Consider the following 17,837-nt stretch of genomic DNA (forward strand, 5'->3'; position numbering starts at 1 on the left):
TCCTAGAGCGGCGGTCAAAAGCGCCGCGGAGCGAGAGCGGCCGCTCAGTAAAGAGCTAACAAGCTGCTTGAAAGCTTTTGGCTTTTCCCGTGGGTCCCTGGAGGGGTGAGTGGTGATTGCGCTCCAGGTTGGGGAGTAACTGCGGCCCGTGGGCTGGGGAGCAGCTGATTCCTTGAGGGTGCGGAGAAGCCTTACCCAATGGAGGAGACGTGTGGACTCTGAGCTGGCGAGGACAGGAGATGTCAATCTTGGGGCCTAGGAGAGGAATGATGCTGTGGTTCTTGTTTATAGAGGCACAGTCTTCTGCATGTGTGTGTGTGTGTATATATATATTTATCCATTGAGCTCAACTTTAAATATGTATAAAGTTAAGCCTTAGAAGGTGACTTTTGAGCTTGAGGGAGGTTTAAAAAACCTACGTGGCCTTTGCGGACACGAATTTTCTAGTAAGGGGCAACAGCAAATGCAAAGGCGCTAAAGCAGGAGCTCGCTTATACTCGAGGAGTAGCTGGGAGCCCAGAGTGGTTGGAGCACAGTAAACAGGGTAAAGTGTGTAGAAAATGCTGTTGGAGAGATGGGGGTGGGAGGGGCCTGTAGGAAAAGTGGGCGTTGTGTAAGGAATCTGTTGATTTCTTGATGTGGAAAGAGTATTCGGAAGGTTTGGAGCAAAGGAAAAACATCTGACAGGTTTTTAAGCATTTGCAGCCGGGAACTCAAGATGAGACCAGACTGGAGGGCAAGACTGGAATCGGGTGACTGGAGACAGGAAAAAGTGATTTCTCAGCTTTTAGGCTGTCAGGCAGGTGACTTCTCTTACTGGGGAAATTCAGCCTTTTTGTTCTATTCTGGCTTTCACCCGATTGGATGAAGTCCACTTACATTAATAAAAGCCATGTGCTCTACTCAGTCGACTTATTTAAATGTTAATCTCATCCGAAAACACCCTCACAGAAACACCCACTGTAATGTTTGGCCAAATATCTGGGTACCCGGTGGTGCAGTCAAGTTGTCAAAGAACATTCACCATCATAATACCAAACTATTTTCTGGCTAACAATCATTACTTTCATGGACATTTTTTCACTTTTTTTAAAGAATATAGTTGACTCTTGAACAATACTGGTTAGCGGCCCATAGTGAAGTCGGAAATCCAAGTATAACTTTACAGTCAGCTCTCTCTACTCACAGGGCCACATTGCAGATTTGGCCTATTTGAAAAAAAAGAAATCCATGTATAAGTGGACCCATGTAGTTCACTCTCCTGTTGTTTAAGGGTCAGCTGCAGCAGGATTGGCATTTTAGATTGTAAATCCTGTTTTGACAAATAAGTATCAGCTGGGAGTGATACTATATAACAGCGAACTAAATTTGGAACCTAACTGGGCACAGCCACTAAGTGAGTGAGCCTTATTCATACTGATTCAGAAGTGTGTGCCAACAATTGGCAGATACTATTTCACTTATCTCTAGAGTCACTCAAGAGTCATCAGAATCAAGAGTCCCCACATACCAAGAGCCTGTTCAAAAGATTGATGGTATAATTCTCTGAGTTTTGTTGTGTGTTTTTTTTTAAGGTTGTGCTGGGTCTTCATTGCTGGGCATGGGGGGTACCCTTCATTGCAGTGCATGGGCTTCTCATTGAGGTGGTTTCTCTTGTTATGGAGCACAGGCTCAAAGGCATATGGGCTTCAGTAGTGCAGCTTTTGGGCTCAATAGTTGCCATTCCTGGGCCCCAGAGCATAGACTTAGCAGTTGTGGGACACAGGCTTAGTTGCTCTGAGGCGTGTGGGATCTTCCCAGACCAGGGATTGAATCCATGTCTCCTGCATTGGCAGGCGGATTCTTAACCACTGAGCCACCAGGAAGACTCTTGAGTTCATTTTGACATGTTGCATTTGATAGGCTTTTGTAAGGTGCCCAGGAACCGGATAGCCAGAAGAAAAATCTTTCAGAGGTCTGGGCAGAAGAATAAGGAAATCATTGGCATAAAGATGATACATAACATACCTGTCCGCTATGCTACCCTCTCCTAGCTCAGGTCCTGTGTATCTTTTTCCTTTCAATGTCTTGTTTTTTGAAAGACTAATTTTTGCTTACTTGTGCCATTTTTCTCATTTTCCTGTGGCTGGGTGACTGTTCTCCCTATCCAATGACCAGAATTGCCTTTACAGAGGTTGCAGTGACCTCTATTTGTTTTTTTTAAATAATATTTATTTAAATAAAATTTATTTGGCTGTGCTGGGTCTTAGTTGTGACATGCTGGATCTTCTAGATGTGGCATGTGGGATCTAGTTCTCCGACCAGGGATTGAACTCAGGACCCCTGCATTTGTTGCAAAGAGTCTTGGCTGCTGGACTGTCAAGGAAGTCACTGACTTTTTTTGTTTGTGTTTGTGTTTTTTAGAAATACTAACATAGTTATGGGCTCCCTTGATGATTCAGCAGTAAAGAATTCACCTGCAGTGCAGGAGATGCAAGAGACACGGGTTTGATTCCTGGGTCAGGAAGATCCTCTGGAGGGAGGACATGGCAGCCCGCTCCAGTATTCTTGCCTGGAAAATCCTATGGACAGAGAAGCCTGGCCGTCTACCAGTCCATAGGATTGCAGAAAGTCAGATGCTACTGAGCACGATATAGTTATGGACAAGGAGACATGGAAAGTTTTGGGGTTTTTCTGTTTGTTTTGGTTTTAATTTTTGGCTGTGGATGGATCTTCATTGCTGTGTGCAAGGCTTTCTCTAGTTGCAGTGAGTGAGGACTACTGTCTAATTGAGATGCCCTCATTTACCTCAAAACATGTCTCTGAATTAGGTATTATCTTCATTTTACAAATGAGTAAACAGTGTAGTAACAGAGTTGGATTGGAACCCAGGCCAGTCTGAGGCTCAGGCTCGTTCCACCACTCCACACCTATCGAAACAGATCCCCTTGTCTCTTGGATTCTACTGTCTTTGTTTTTCTACCTTTCTGGTTATTCCTTCTTACTTCTCTTCCTTACACATAGGTGTCTCCCAGGTCCCAGCCCCATTTACCCTTTTCCTAGCCATGACTAACAACTACCCTGAACATGTGAGGTTTTCCAACAGCTCTGTGCTCAGGCTTTTCTCTGTCTGGAAAACCCTTTCTGTATTTTCTTGTCTGACTTTCACATGTCTTTTACGAGTCAGAAGGGCTACCTTCAAGAGCCCTTTTCTGACCTGCTAACAGGGATTCAGTGTCTTACCACTGAGCTCTGCTAGCATCCTGTGTCTGCCTTCACCGTGGCACTTAATACATTCAACTGTAATTGCTTATTTACTTGATTTCTTGTGGGGCAGAGAGCTATAGAGGCCAGAGGTTCTTTCATCTCTGTATCTCCAGCAACTAAAGAGTGTGGCACCTAGACAATGAATGAGGTAAATTGTGAATATCCTTATGTTCTTTTAGTTAATTCTGATATTGGCTTTAATGAATGAACATACAGTTTTATTCATTTTGTGTCTTTTTTCTCCCTGTCAACTTTTGGAGAATTTTCAAATCTACTTAAAAGTTGTAAGAATAGTATGGTCAATACTATATACCCCTCATGCAGCAGCTCTTGTCAACTTCCTGCTACATTTGTGTTTTTTTCTCTCTCTCTCTCTCCACATACCTCTCCACAGACTCCCCTCTCCTTGAAACATTTGAAAATAAGTTTTAGTACTGTCTTCTGAGAATACGGCTATTCTCTTACATGACCACAAAACTATATCCCACCCGAGGAGACTCTCAGATCTACACACTTCTGTGAAGGGCCAGAATAGCTGAGCTTTGCAGGTGGTACAGTCTCTATGGTAACTCCAGTAGATCCTTAAACAAAAGAGTTTGAACTACATGGGTCCACTTATACATGGGTTTTTTTCAGTACTTATAGTACATGTATTTTTATTTTACAGATCTTTAAGTGGGGGAAGGTTTGTGTTTGATTAGAGATCATGTGGAGTCAAAAGAACTAGAGTTTGAGTCCTGATCCTGTTGAAGCTGTTTTAGCTTCCTACCCTTGCTCATCTATCAATTCCTTTGTTTTTACCCCAGAGATAGTAAGTAGCACACAGATTTTTGGATTTTTGACTGAGCAGGGATCAGTGCTCCATTGTTCAAGTCCTCAGTCCTGCTAGTGTATTTCTGAAAGCAGATGTAAACACTGTCTACCAAATGGGTTTGGCTGTATTCCAATAAGAAAAAATCAATCTTCCCTGTTGGCTCAGTGGGTAAAGAGTCTGCCTTTAATGTGGGCGACTCGGGTTCGATCCCTGCTGAGTCAGACATGACTGTGCATCTAAGCAGCAGCAGCAGTATTCCAGTAAAACTTTAAGTACAAATACAGCCTTTGGGCTCTATTTGGTTTGCCTATATATTATTCAGATTTCTGAATTCTTTCAAAACATTTGTATTTTTTTTTAATTCAAGAGCAAATTTCACTTGTTATATTTTGCTGTATCTCTTTAATCCAGAGAAATACCTTTCCCACATTCACTCTTTATTCTCATGAAATTGATGTTTTGAAAAGTGCATACCTCTTGTAGATAAGCTGCATTCTAGACATTCTGGATTTATTTGAAAATTTCCTCATTATTAGATTCATGTTAAACACATCTAATAAAAATGCTGCATAAGAAATTAAGGCACAAGGTCAGTTATCTTACTGTTGGTGTTGCTAGGTTTCATCTGACTGCCGGATAGCGCCATCCTTCCCTTTGTAATTCATAAGCAATCAGTGTGGTGATTCTTTGAGGCTGAGATTATCCTTTCCCCTTACTCCTTTTTACCCACTGATTTCACCCATTTGTGGTCCTTGATTGAATCAGTTATTTCATCAAGGGCTACAGAATGGTGATTTTTCAAATCTGTTATTTATGCTGTTAGCTGGCGATCTTCTGTAAAACAGTCTTCTCATTTTGTATGGTTGTTTCAGAGAGAGAGGAGAAATGGATAGTAATTATTGGAAATGTATAAATCCAACAAAGGGGTATTGCCATTGCAGTTATTATCATTACTACTACTATTACGGTTTCTGTGATTCTTGTTATTACATTTTCAGGGGTAACCCTGAGGAGGCAGTCAAAAGAAAGTTGCCCAAAATAGAGCAGTCTGAAGGTGGAGATGGCGACAGCATGGGGAACCGTTCCTTCCCTGGCTCCTGTGAACCTGAAGAAGGAGGGGTTTCGGGTGGTGAAGGAGGATCACCTCTCTGCTCGGGAACAGGGAGTCAAGCTGCAGGGAAACAGCACAGGCTTCGGGCAGCAGCCCTTGTGCAAGCAGTTCAGGCAGTTGCGCTATGAAGAAACCACAGGACCTCGAGAGGCGCTGAGCCGGCTCCGGGAGCTCTGCCGACAATGGCTACAGCCTGAGACCCACACCAAGGAGCAGATCCTGGAGTTGCTGGTGCTGGAGCAGTTCCTGACCATCCTGCCCGAGGACCTCCAGGCCCGGTTACGGGAGCATCATCCGGAGAGCGGGGACGATGCGGTGGTTTTCCTGGAGGATTTGCAGCCGGAGCTGGGAGGAACAGGACAACAAGAGGTAAGGGTCAGATGTGCCCCTTTGCAAGAAAGCAGGAGCTGACACACTGGGCCAGGGCCGTGGCCATGACTTCAGCAGTGGGAGAACTGCTCAGCTTGGGTTCCGTTTCTTTGCAGTCTGGTTGTTTCTTGCTGAAACTCTTACCTCAGCCACCCTGCCTCTGCTGGGAGGAAACTGAATGTGCTCCAGGTTCTCCAGTCTCTTTTCTTTGCCCTTATCTTCGCTTCCTTTTCTAAACATTGAAGTGTTTTTCTGAACAGCAGTTTCCTCCTAAACCCACGTGTACCTAATCATCCCCAGGACCCAAACCAGGCAAAGAAACAGGAAGTGCTCACGGAGGAGACAGCCCCTGGAAAAGCCGTGCCGGAGCGGCAGGTCCAACCTGAAGGTGACGTCCCAGAGCGTGAGAGAGAGAAGGGTAAGAAGCCTGCATCTTCGCATGTGATATTTGTGGTTCTGCCTGGAGGCCTTGCTCGGCACCCTTAGCAATTTGCTTTTTTGTTTTTGTTTTGAGTCCTGTTTATTGAGGTTAGTTTACATTCTCTAAAATTCACTCTTTGTAAGTGTACAGGCCAATGAGTTTTCACAAACATGAAATAATTACAGTTGTCTAATCATCACCACAATCAAGACAGAAAAGTTTCTATTACCCCAGACATTTCCTTTTTCCCTAACCCTTGTTTCTGTTTTTGAGTGTTTCTAGTTTGTTTTTTTTCTGTTTAATTAAAACTGAATCCTTCTCCTGTGTGAACCTTTACCTTTCTCTTCTCCCCATTACTGGGGGGCAGGGGTGTGAATGAAAAAGGAGTGCTTGTTTCTCTCCCAAGGGAAAGAATGCCAGCCACATGATTCACTACTTATTTTTTCTTACCACCTTCCAGTTATTGTAAATGACTACTGCCTTTTATTTCTAAATGTTGTCTGGATTTTCTTTTTTTTTTTGCTCTAGACTCTGACATCTCTCTTTCTAATATTTATCCCTTTCATTCTTCTCCTCTTTCCAGTCTGGTACAAGCCCTGTTTATCTTTTTTGTTTTACCATCTCTCATCTTGGTGCTTCTGCTAAAGTTAACTTACCTCTTGTTCATTCTCCACCATTTAAACACAAATTCATTACTGTTGCTCCCCTCCTTGAAGACCTTCAATGAACTAAGAAACAACCCATCACCTTTACTCACTCTCAATAGCTCTTAACAGAAGCCTCACCTAGCATATTCTGGCACTTGCGGACCTTGTAGCCTTGTATTCCCTAACATAATCAGCTTGCTTCAGTTTGCTGGAGACTTTTCATTCCAACTGTTCCAAGTGCTGGAAACCTCTCATTTCCAGACTCACTGGGACAATTAGTCATCCTTGATTCCATCAGCTTTCACGTGTGTTTCTCTTCATGCTGAGTCCATTTCCCACCTTGTCTGTCTGGAATACTTTTTCCTCACTCTCTCTGGCTAATTCCTATTCCTCCTTCACAGCTAGCTTAGATATCACTTTCTCTGTCCTTCCTAAATCCCCCCAAGTCTAGATCAGTTTCCCCACCTCTGCTGCTAAAGCTACCATGGAACTGATCATATTATATTAGAATTGCTGGTTTACTTCTCTTTTCCTCCTGCCAGACCCAAAGGACAGGGCTTTGTTTTGTCTCCTGAGTCTGCTACCATCCCTCGCCTAGAGTAGACCTTCAGTATATATCTATTTGATGCATGGCTGATTTCAATTGTAAAGCCTTCTTTTACTTACTGCATGGTTCCCCTGCACAGTTTCTGAGTATAGTTCAAAATTCCTCTTCTTCTGGAAGCTTTCTGAGTAAAGTAGCCAAAAGAGAGAGGCCTACTTTTTCTAAACAGCCTTGCAGAAATGAATTTATGCCATGTAATCAATGATGGGTATATATTTTAAATATAAAAAGTAGATTTAGCAACAGTAGATTCTTGAAATTGTTCCTTACCTTCTAGATCTGTTGAAAAATGTTATTTTATTTAGGTTGTTTTTCAGTTTTGGAGGCCCCTGCATTTCCTTTTAGTTGTGTATGTCATTCTGTCCTCACAGAAAAGACTGTTCTCTCACTCCCTCCCCATGGGGGCTATTCATCCTCTTGCCAAAGCCCTTACACCCAATTAGGTTTTTAGTGTTTCTACTCTGCCTCCCCAACATGTGCTTTTACTTTCTCTGATACCTCCTCCCCCCACCCTTCATTTTCACTTTCTCATTGACTCTCAACTTTTGAAATGTTCTGCTTTCTGTCTTTATTTTGCTCACACAGAGTAAGCTTCATTTGTTTGTTATTAGTGCTATTTAGACTCTCTCACTCTTCTATTTTCTCCATCCACTTCTCCTTTTACTCTCATTCTGCTTTCCATCTCATTCATGCTCCTGGACTTCATGCTCCTATCTGCTATACCCTCTCCCTGGTGTCTGAGCTAAGTTTTTATTCAGCAAACATTGTTTATTATCTCTTCTGTGCCATATCTATAAGCAAATTATTAAAGTAATGAACTATAATGGATCTACTGAACCACACAGGAAAGCAGTTACTGCTGTCCAAGGAGATCAGGAAAGGCTAAGACATTTTTATGGACTTCATGTTAGCCTCAAGGTCTTGTGGCCCAATGTTTTTTTGATTTATTGGTGAGGACATTGAGCCCAGAGGATTTAAATCACCTAAGAAACACAGCTAATCAGTGATAAAATTGGCACCATGTCTGCATGTCTTCATTTCCAGTTCATTTCTTCATTTCTAGTGCTCTCCCTTTCTCTTATTTGCCCTGGGTATTTAATTGACCTAGCTTTCTAATTTCCACATGGCAGACCATTATCAAGAACATACAGCCATCAGCTGTACAGCAAAGTGAATCAGTTATGTGTATATCCACACTTAAAATTTTTTAATTGGTGTCTATTTGATTTACAACGTCATGTTAGTCTCAGGTATACAGTTTGGTGAATCAGTTATGCATCTTTATATGTCTATTTTGTGGATTCTTTTCCCACACAGGCCATTACAGAATAAAGTTCCCTGTGCTATACCGTAGGTCCTTATTTGTTTAACCTCACTTTTAAATACTTCCAACTGTATGTTCTTTTCAGACCCTGCAATTCTATATGCTTTTTCTTCAATTTTGAGACCAGTGATCTCATCATTTTGCCTAAATTAACTGAAGTTTTTAAAGTAATATAGCCATTATAAATTATTCAAAAACTTAAGTTGTATAATATGTTCTTACTTCCTGGTTTTGCCTGGTGGTTGATGTTTTATGGTAATTTATAGAAAACTAGATTAGCAAAAAGTTCTCAAAGATAAAATTGTAACAATCATTTTTTTCTTCTGTATTGCTGCTATGCCTGGCACAAACTTTATGTTATCTTCCCACTACTTGTTTATGATTCTGTCTCTCCTTTAAAAAGAGTTCATCAAAAATAAATAAGTTTTTATCCTACTTGATAACCTCAGTGCCTACAGTAATGATTGGCATTTAGGATGGGTTTAGGAAGGAAGGAGTGAAGGCAGGAAAATGTTCAGTATTTTCTTCACTGAAGCCATAAGCAGATTGAAAAACAAAAAAGAACGTAGAGCCCTGCCCTTTATGACTATTTACTTGCTTGCTAACTTCTTTCTGTATGTATATATGCATATGTATCACATGACTTCAAACCATTTAAAATAAGTCATCTCTCACCATAATCCTCTCAAAGCAGCCATTGGGAAACATTTTCTTATGTATCATTCCATGTATGTTATATGCAATACAAACATCCACATTTCCATTTTGCACACGTGGCTTGATTCAGTTTTATCCTCCTAATTGCAGATTCCTTTTCCTGAGCACCAAAAAGCAAATAATTGGTGTTATATACTTAATGTTTCAGGGGAGGCAAAAAGGATTGAGAATGGGAAGCTGGTTGTAGAGACAGACTCCTGTGGAAGAGTGGAATCATCTGGGAAACCATCTGAACCCATGGAGATTCATTACAAGGACTCTAACTTGGATAGGCAGCAGGCTGAGCCCAAGGAGAAAACTGACTATAAATGCTCAGAATATGAACAGAGGTTCTTCCAGCACTCAGACCTGATTAAGCATGAAAGTTCACACAAGAAAGAAAAACTCTGTGAAGCTGATGTGTGTCAGAGTTTGAGTCTTCCTGGACATCAGAAAATCTGCTCTAGAGAAAAAGGTCATCAGTGTCATGAATGTGGGAAAGCCTTTCAGAGAAGTTCACACCTTGTCAGACATCAGAAAATCCATCTTGGTGAGAAGCCTTATCAGTGCAAGGAGTGTGGAAAAGTCTTTAGCCAGAATGCAGGCCTTTTGGAACATCTCAGAATCCATACTGGAGAGAAACCTTATCTATGTATCCACTGTGGAAAGAACTTTCGGCGCAGCTCCCACCTTAATCGACACCAGAGAATTCACAGTCAGGAGGAGCCCTGTCAGTGCAAAGAGTGTGGGAAAACCTTTAGTCAGGCCCTTCTCCTCACCCACCATCAGAGAATCCACAGCCACTCCAAAAGCCACCAGTGTAACGAGTGTGGGAAAGCCTTCAGTTTGACCTCAGACCTTATTCGACACCACAGGATTCACACTGGAGAAAAACCTTTCAAATGTACTATTTGCCAGAAAGCCTTCCGATTAAACTCACATCTCGCTCAGCATGTGAGAATCCACAACGAGGAAAAACCCTACAAGTGTAATGAATGTGGAGAAGCCTTCAGGCAGAGGTCCGGTCTCTTTCAACATCAGAGATACCACCACAAAGACAGACTGGCTTGATGAAGTGTCCTCTCCTTATGGACCATCAGAGGCAGTACGTTAATAAGCAGCACTTCAGGAAAAGTCATTCTAGCCAATTCTGGCAGAGAACTTGGAGGCCAAGTTGAAGGCTTTCTGCCTGCACTCTTATTTTCCTTGTAGTCAGCTTTGGGCCACAATATTTTGACCCTAGATGGTACTGTGGGATCGAAGGTAAAAGCATTCTTCACACTGCAGGACTTCTCAGAGCCTTTAACATGGTAAATGTGTAGTTATGTGTCTCCAAGTAGCAGAGAGCCTCATGATCAAGGGCTTGAAGTCATCAATGAGTCAAGTATGTATAGATTTATAGGTTTAAGCAGAAGAAGAGAGGGTTGATATTTTTGCACATGCTGCAGCAGCAGTCTCCTAGAGAAAAAAAAAAATGACTTTGGAATACCACACTGAAAGGTACCTTTTACTTTTTTTTTTTTTTTTTTTTTTTTTGCTGCATTGCACAGCACATGGGATCTTAGTTCTCTGGCCAGGGATCAAACCCATGCCCCCTGCATTGGGAGCACAGACTTCCACCGGACTGCCAAGGAAGTCCCTCAAAGGTATCTTAAAGTGCAGGTTATTAATGGTGAACATTTTTCCCCACTGATTTTACTACCCCATCCCCACCCCAATCAGCAGAAGCATTTTGGAAAGCAATGATGATCTAATTTTACCATTTCCCAGCCACATCCCTGCCATGTATACCTCATTGATTCAAATTAGAAACTAAAGTTTTATTTAGGCTATGGAAGAGATTTGGTAAGTTATTTGAATGAACCAGGCTGAATTAATCCAAGTAGCAACTCTCTTACTTGATAACCTCACTGTTAGTATAGTGGCTGCTGCATAGCAACTTTGATAAATGCCTGAAATTGGATTTTTTTCCTTTAATACTGATGATGTAACTTTAAAATGCTGTTTGTTCTGGAATTTTGAAAGTCAAGTAATAAAATTAGCTTGGAAGAGATCACGATCGTCACATTGTGAATGCCAAAATGTCATGGTAATGGTGAAGACTAGTAAGCTTAGGGGAGTCTGACTTCTGAATATGTCACCAGGATGATAAACATCACTTGCTGATTGGTGGCAGTTGCTTGGGGTACCGCTGTCTGGAAAAGACTTCTTAGTCTGTCATGTGAGTGCGAAGACTGGCGAGCCCTCAGGTTTTGCTAAGGTTTTGTTCAGCTGCATATAATTTAAACACAAAAAGTGGGAATAACATAATAAAAGTTTGTGTTTTCTTAAATAGAAAAGGCCAGAGACAGCAGCCCAGGCCTGGAAGGTGGTTCTCTGACATCACTAGGGGCCCCAGCCTTTGCCTTTCATGCCATCACTCCTTAAAGTCATCATATGATGATCCTTGATGGCTGCTGAAGCTCCAGCTATCACATACAAAATGTGGACAGAAGGCAGAAGAACAGAGATGCCTCCCCGTCAGTCAGCTCCTTTTAAGCAGCTTTCCCATAAATCACTTCAGCACATATATCATAGGCCAAAACTAAAGAAAGGGAAACTGGAAAGTATATCTTATTCTGGGTTTCAGAGTGTCCAGCTGAAAATCAGGCTTCTGTCACTAAGAGTAAAGGGGAGAATGAAGGTTGAAATAGGCACTTAGGAGTCTTTGATCCACGTCCCACTGTGATCTGACTCAGTGCAAGCTGACCAGAATCTACAGTTAATGCCATTTTCTGGAGAAGGACCAAATCTGCAGGAGAAGCAGCTGTAATTTTTCAAGAAATTGAATTTTATGGAAAGTCAGTCATATTCCATTGCTTAAGCCATAAGGTATGTATCTTTTATTCTGCTTTTATTAGTAAAATTAAATTGATACCAGGGAGTTTTCCAAGAGTTTTGAGGGATGTGCTGAGGTTAATGCCTAAATATTTAGCTCTATATCATAGTTTAGATCTATTTGATTCTGCTCAGTTAAGGAAGTGACCTGAAATATCTTTATTCTCATTAAAGAGCTATGATAATGAAAAGATTCAAAGTATGAAGAATTATATACCCTTCAGTTCAGTTGCTCAATCATGTCCAACTCTGTGACCCCATGGGCTACGGCACACCAGGCTTCCCTGTCCATTACCAACTCCTGGAGCTTGCTCAAATTCATGTCCATCAAGTCGTTGATGCCATCCAATCATCTCATCCTCTGTCGCCCCCTTCTCCTGCCTTCAATCTTTCCCAGCATCAGGGTTTTTTTTTCCCCCCCCAATAAGTCAGTTCTTTGTATCAGGTGGCCACAGTATTGGAGCTTCAACTTCAGAATCAGTCCTTCCAGTGAATATTCAGTACTGACTTCCTTTAGGAATGACTGAAGCTTCCACAAGCCTCTTATCCTTATCCCTCAAGGGGCAGAGAGAATGGAAACCACGATTACAGAAAACTAACCAAATCACTTGGATCACAGCCTTGTCTAACTCAATGAAACTATGACATGCTGTGTTAGGGCCACCCAAGACAGACGGGTCATGGTGGAGAGTTCTGACAAAACGTGATCCACTGGAAAAGGGAATGGCAAATCACTTCAGTATTCTTGCCTTGAGAACCCCATGAACAGTACATACCCTTAACTCTCTGGAAAATTAATCTTGGCTTCTTAATAATTCTTTTCATGATGATTCTGTTGTATAGGTATTACAAGCATCCTAAGTTCATTGACACTTTAACCTAATTCTTCCTTACAATTCTTCCTTACAATTCCAAAGGAAGTGGTGCACTCATCTGTACCCTCGGGGCAGACCCATAAATAACCACCTAGGCACAAATGATGGATAGAGATATATTTAAATAATGTTCTCCTTATTCCTGGGAATTATGGAAACGTTGAACAAAGGGCAAATGTTAGATTCGATTGGGGTTTTGCTTACAACATAAAACATCCTAGACACCCTAAAAGGCAGTTAAAAATCTACTCAAAGCAGAAAGTCGGGAAGACTGTACTGTATTGCAACAATATCTTCTGATTGGCCATTTCTGTTTGAGTTTACTTTTTAGAGTATTTAAATAGTTTTACTGTCAAAACTGAGCATCTTTTCACATGTTAATTGGTTGTTAATTCTGATTTTGAACCACCATGTTCACCTGGGCTGAATTATTCTATTAGATTCTCATTTTACTCTTAAACAGCAGTGCCCTTAAAAATTAAACACGGGATTTAAATTTAAATGCATATGCCCTTTGGCAAATATATTCCAGTATGTAATTACCCTAGAAATATATTCATTAAAGCATATAAAGATATTCAGTGGTGTTCTCTACTTATAAAGACAAAATATAGTAGGGATAGTTAAGTAAATTAGCCCATACACTGGAATACTAATTAGCTCTTAAAAGATAAACTGGTATGGGAAGATCGCCAAGTTAACTGAAAAAGATAAGATATAAAATAAAATCATGATGCCAGGGGTGGTTTAAAATACACACTAAACAAATGTTTGTTGAGTGCTATTGTGTGGCTGTGGAGAAGGCAATGGCACCCCACTCCAGTACTCTTGCCTGGAAGATCCCATGGATGGAGGAGCCTGGAAGGCTGCAGTCCGTGGGGTCACTGAGGGTCGGACACCACTGAGCGACTTCAATTTTACTTTTCACTTTCACTTTTCACTTTCATGCATTGGAGAAGGAAATGGCAACCCACTCCCGTGTTATTGCCTGGAGAATCCCAGGGACGGGGGAGCCTGGTGGGCTGCCGTCTGTGGGGTCGCACAGAGTTGGACACGACTGAAATGACTTAGCAGCAGCACCACTGTGTGGCTGGTGGTGTCCTGGGAGGGTATACACAAAATAATAACAGTGGTTAACTGTGGGGAGTTGGGATATTTTTCATTTCAGTCTGTGCAACTCGAGGGTGTGTTTTTGTTTACTATGGGACTTTTTAACATATTTTGATATATTGATACATTATTAGCAGGCTTAACTAAGTTATATATGCAGTTATATGCAACTTGAGTTTTAGGTGTGCGTATTTGAATCTGTATATTTAAATTTTTAAAATGTGTGCTGCTTGCTCTATTGCAATGTTTATTCATCTGTCTCCCCAGCAGCCTCTGACGACTCTAAAGACAGAAACTCAGTTTTTTCTTCATCATCTATTTGGTTTTTAATCAAAATAATTGCAAAAATGAGGGGTAGTTTGGGGATATCCGGATGGTCTGTCGGAGATTATGCTACTGAGCCTGTTGGGCTGTGGCAGCTGGAGTCCTCCAGGCGCACCAGAGAGATGTGCCGGCCGCATTGCTAGAGAGACACAGAGCCGGCTCGGCTGCAGCCCGGAGTCCTGACGGCAGGAAGTGGGGGCACGCCCACCAGGCGAGGCAGCTGCCTTCTCCAGACTGGAGAGCTGGGCCTCTGGTCTACAGTGGGATTTTTCGCTGGGTCATCTACGTCTTTGTTGTGCTTGTTCCTTGAACTTTTGGTCTGTTAGCAGTTAAGACAGTCACTCACCGAGTGCCCCCTGTATTCCAAGTGCTGGGGTGCGATCGCCGTAAGACACGTTCTGGGCCCGCGGGACGTCCTAGCATCCCAGTACATCTCCGTGCATTCAGCAGGACATCCACCAGTATTTGTTGAATACCGGGTACGCCGGCAAAGATAAGACCCTGTCCTCAAGGAGCAAGGGGTGATGGTCCTGATGGAGGCTGTGACCTGTGAGTTGGAGAGTGAAGCGAGTTGGTGAGGCAGGCTTGGGCTCACTTTTCCATGGGAACGCCCTCCGCCTGAGTGGCTCAGAGGAAGTTTGGGGGTGGCATTTGCGCTGGGCCTTGGGGATTTACGGTAAGAAGACTGGTCGTGGCCATAAAGTACAAGGTGGGTGGAACAAATTTGAGTATTAGCTGGCAGTGACACGAGGCATTTGAGAAGACGATGGCTTTCTTGCAAGTAGGGTCTGTGTCTTTTAATAAGGGGATAGCTCCTGGAAAATAATGATGTGCTCGATAAATGTTTATCGAGTGGCAAACACATAAGTGAAACTCAGTTCTAAGATCGAATCCTGGGGAGTTTTAATTTAGTTCAACCAGGAACAATTGAAATTAGCATTTGGGGGTGGAGGTTGTCAGATATGGTCCGAATTGTGCTTTAAGAAATACCGATCCAGTGATGATGAAGTGGTGGAGCAGGAATACCACACAGAAAATATTGTGATAATAGTGACTGTCAATCATAATGGTGTAAAAAGGAAGATGAAGGAGTGGGTGCAAGAGGCATTTTGGAGGAAGAATTGACTGGACCCAGGGTGATTATGAACACTATATGTAGGCTGGCTTTGAGCCTGAATACATGGAGGATGGTGGTGATGCCAATAGAAATAGAAAAATACAGAGTGAGTGCAGCTTTGAGGAGGCTGATTTCAGTTGGGGATGTGTTGAAATAACAAGGCAGGAAGGTCCAAGGCTGGAGGCATCCTGTGGCATTTCAAGATGTGAGTCTGGAATGTGAAAGGCAAGTCAGAACCAGATAGATAAGAGTGTTCTTAGAACAGAGATATATTGAATTTTAATGCAGATAACAAAAGGAAAAATGAGAGGGAGAAACAGAAGTTGAAATATTTCTGCTGTTTATCTATTGTTACATAAAAAAATAATGCCCCAAACTTAGTGGCGTAAGACAACTTCAGCTTATTATTTCTTATGATTCTGTAGGCTGACTGGGCAGTGTTACCGGACATACTCATGTGGCTGGGGACTAGGCTCAGCTCCGCTTCAGCTGGGGCTCTGTGGTTCTCATCCACGTGACCTCACAGCATGGCAGACTCATGGCTGCGTACCAGGCACTACAAGAGCACTTCCTCTTGCAGTGTCATATCTGCCATATTTTATTGGTCAGAGCAAGTCGCAGACCAACGCAGATTCAAGGAAAGAAAAAGACTCCACCCCATAATGGGAAAAGTAACAAAATCTCATCACAGCAGATCTTAGGCGATGGAGACTTGGAGACTTTTGAAAGTCTGCTTCACCTAAAGTAAAGTATTCTGTGAGAAATATACGGAGATAGATGACCTTCCCTCCATCTAAAATATAAGCTGCTCAGGCCTTCTTATTAACCCTTTTTCTCTTGCATCCGCTCCCTTTGGGCTCTACTCCCTTAGGAGTCAAGGTATACTTCATTGATAAAACAGGCAAGCAAGCCCAGTTTTTGAGCATCACTTAGAGTGGGGACAAAAGGATAAATGTGTTACATAGATTTTTGAAGCTCTTGTTATTTTCATGTCACTGATCAATACTTACGCCTCTGGTGTACATTTGGAAAAGCTAAGTGAACTGTTTTCGAAGCCTTTAAGGTCAACATGGATGAAGTTTTGCAGGACTCTGCTCCTGAAAATGGAGACAGCCTTGTGAAAGTGAAGGAGGAAGATCCCACATGGGAACAGACATGCAGCTCACAGGAGAGTGGCTCCCACACTCGGGAGCTTTGCCGCCTGCGCTTCCGGCAGTTCTGCTACCAGGAGGTACCTGGGCCCCGGGAAGCTCTAGCCCAGCTCCGAGAACTTTGCCATCAGTGGTTGAGCCCAGAGACCCACAGCAAGGAGCGGATCCTGGAGCTGCTGGTGCTGGAGCAGTTCCTGACCATCCTGCCCGAGGAGCTCCAGGCCAGGGTGCAGGCGTGCTCTTTGGAGAGTGGGGAGGATGCATTGATAGCGCTGGAGAGTCTAGAGAGAGACACAGGAGACTCAGGAGAACAGGTGGGAAGAGAATGTGTGTGGTGTGTGTGTAATGGTGAACATTTGTCTGTTAATTTTTAACTCTGAAATAATTTATAACTTGTATTGGGAGAGTAGTGCAGAGAACTGTGTGTATGATTCACACACGTTAATGAAATGTTAACATCTGTGACAGGAATATGCCACCCTTCTTGTGTGAGCAAGTGCTCCCTCTCTCTGTATGCATACGTATTGTGTGTGCACGCACACACCCCCATACAGCTTATGCAGTTTTTTTTCTTGAACCATTTGAGAATGGAATTAGTTGGAGATACCTTTTATCTCTAAACACTTCAGTGTGTTTCTGAAGAAGAAAGACACTCTTTTGTATAACTGGAATATAGATTATCATGTTTTGGGAAATTAAAATTTTTATGATACTATCACCTCAGTCGTAGTCCTTGTTCAGATGGATCCGTGATAGCCCAATAGTGTTCCTTATGGCAGTTTTGCCCCGATTGCTGTCTCTTCAGTCTTCTTAGATCTGGAACAGTTGTTCAGTCTTTGTCACGACAATGACATTTTTGAAGAGTATAGATCAGTTACTTTTTGGAATGCCCCTCAATTTGGGTCTGTCTGGTATTTTCTCACAATAAGACCCAGGTAGTACATTTTGGCTGGAATACCACAGAAGTGGCATTGTGGTCTCCTAGGGCATCACTTCAGGAGGCACATGGTGGTGGATCGTCCTGTTACTGATGAGGTTAAGGTGGTATATGTCAGATTTCTCCACTCTCAAGTTACCATTTTCCCCTTTGTAATTAGTAATCTGTGGGTGACATTTGGAGATGGTGTACATATCCTATTTCCCATTAAACT

At 42.4% G+C, this 17,837-nt stretch overlaps 2 protein-coding genes across 10 annotated transcripts in view; both read left to right on the top strand.

Moving 5' to 3' along the window:
* ZSCAN26 (zinc finger and SCAN domain containing 26) lies at positions 1-11,286 on the top strand. 2 transcript variants are annotated; one of them, XM_040249985.1, is made up of 5 exons: positions 18-105; positions 2,404-3,394; positions 5,059-5,540; positions 5,841-5,958; positions 9,402-11,286. In XM_040249985.1, exons 3-5 carry the CDS (start codon positions 5,121-5,123, stop codon positions 10,301-10,303), a joined length of 1,440 nt encoding a protein of 479 aa, XP_040105919.1. In that variant the 5' UTR covers positions 18-105; positions 2,404-3,394; positions 5,059-5,120; the 3' UTR covers positions 10,304-11,286. The 2 variants fall into 2 exon arrangements, with proteins under 2 accessions (XP_040105920.1, XP_040105919.1); XM_040249986.1 differs by lacking the exon at positions 2,404-3,394 and having other exon boundaries at positions 1-105.
* PGBD1 (piggyBac transposable element derived 1) overlaps positions 10,389-17,837 on the top strand; it is a 22,222-nt gene continuing 14,773 nt past the window's right edge. The window contains exons 1-3 of one of the 8 annotated variants that reach the window (XM_040249961.1): positions 10,389-10,732; positions 11,971-12,103; positions 16,591-17,000. In XM_040249961.1, the coding sequence (XP_040105895.1) occupies positions 16,605-17,000 (396 nt within the window). In that variant the 5' untranslated portion in view covers positions 10,389-10,732; positions 11,971-12,103; positions 16,591-16,604. Of the gene's footprint in view, positions 10,733-11,970; positions 12,104-14,605; positions 14,898-15,226; positions 17,731-17,837 lie in introns of those variants that run through there. The other 7 variants (XM_040249960.1, XM_040249958.1, XM_040249962.1 and 4 more) reach the window with 7 other exon arrangements.

The sequence above is a fragment of the Oryx dammah genome, unplaced genomic scaffold, assembly GCF_014754425.2.
Source record: "Oryx dammah isolate SB20612 unplaced genomic scaffold, SCBI_Odam_1.1 HiC_scaffold_11, whole genome shotgun sequence".
Classification (NCBI taxonomy): domain Eukaryota; kingdom Metazoa; phylum Chordata; class Mammalia; order Artiodactyla; family Bovidae; genus Oryx; species Oryx dammah.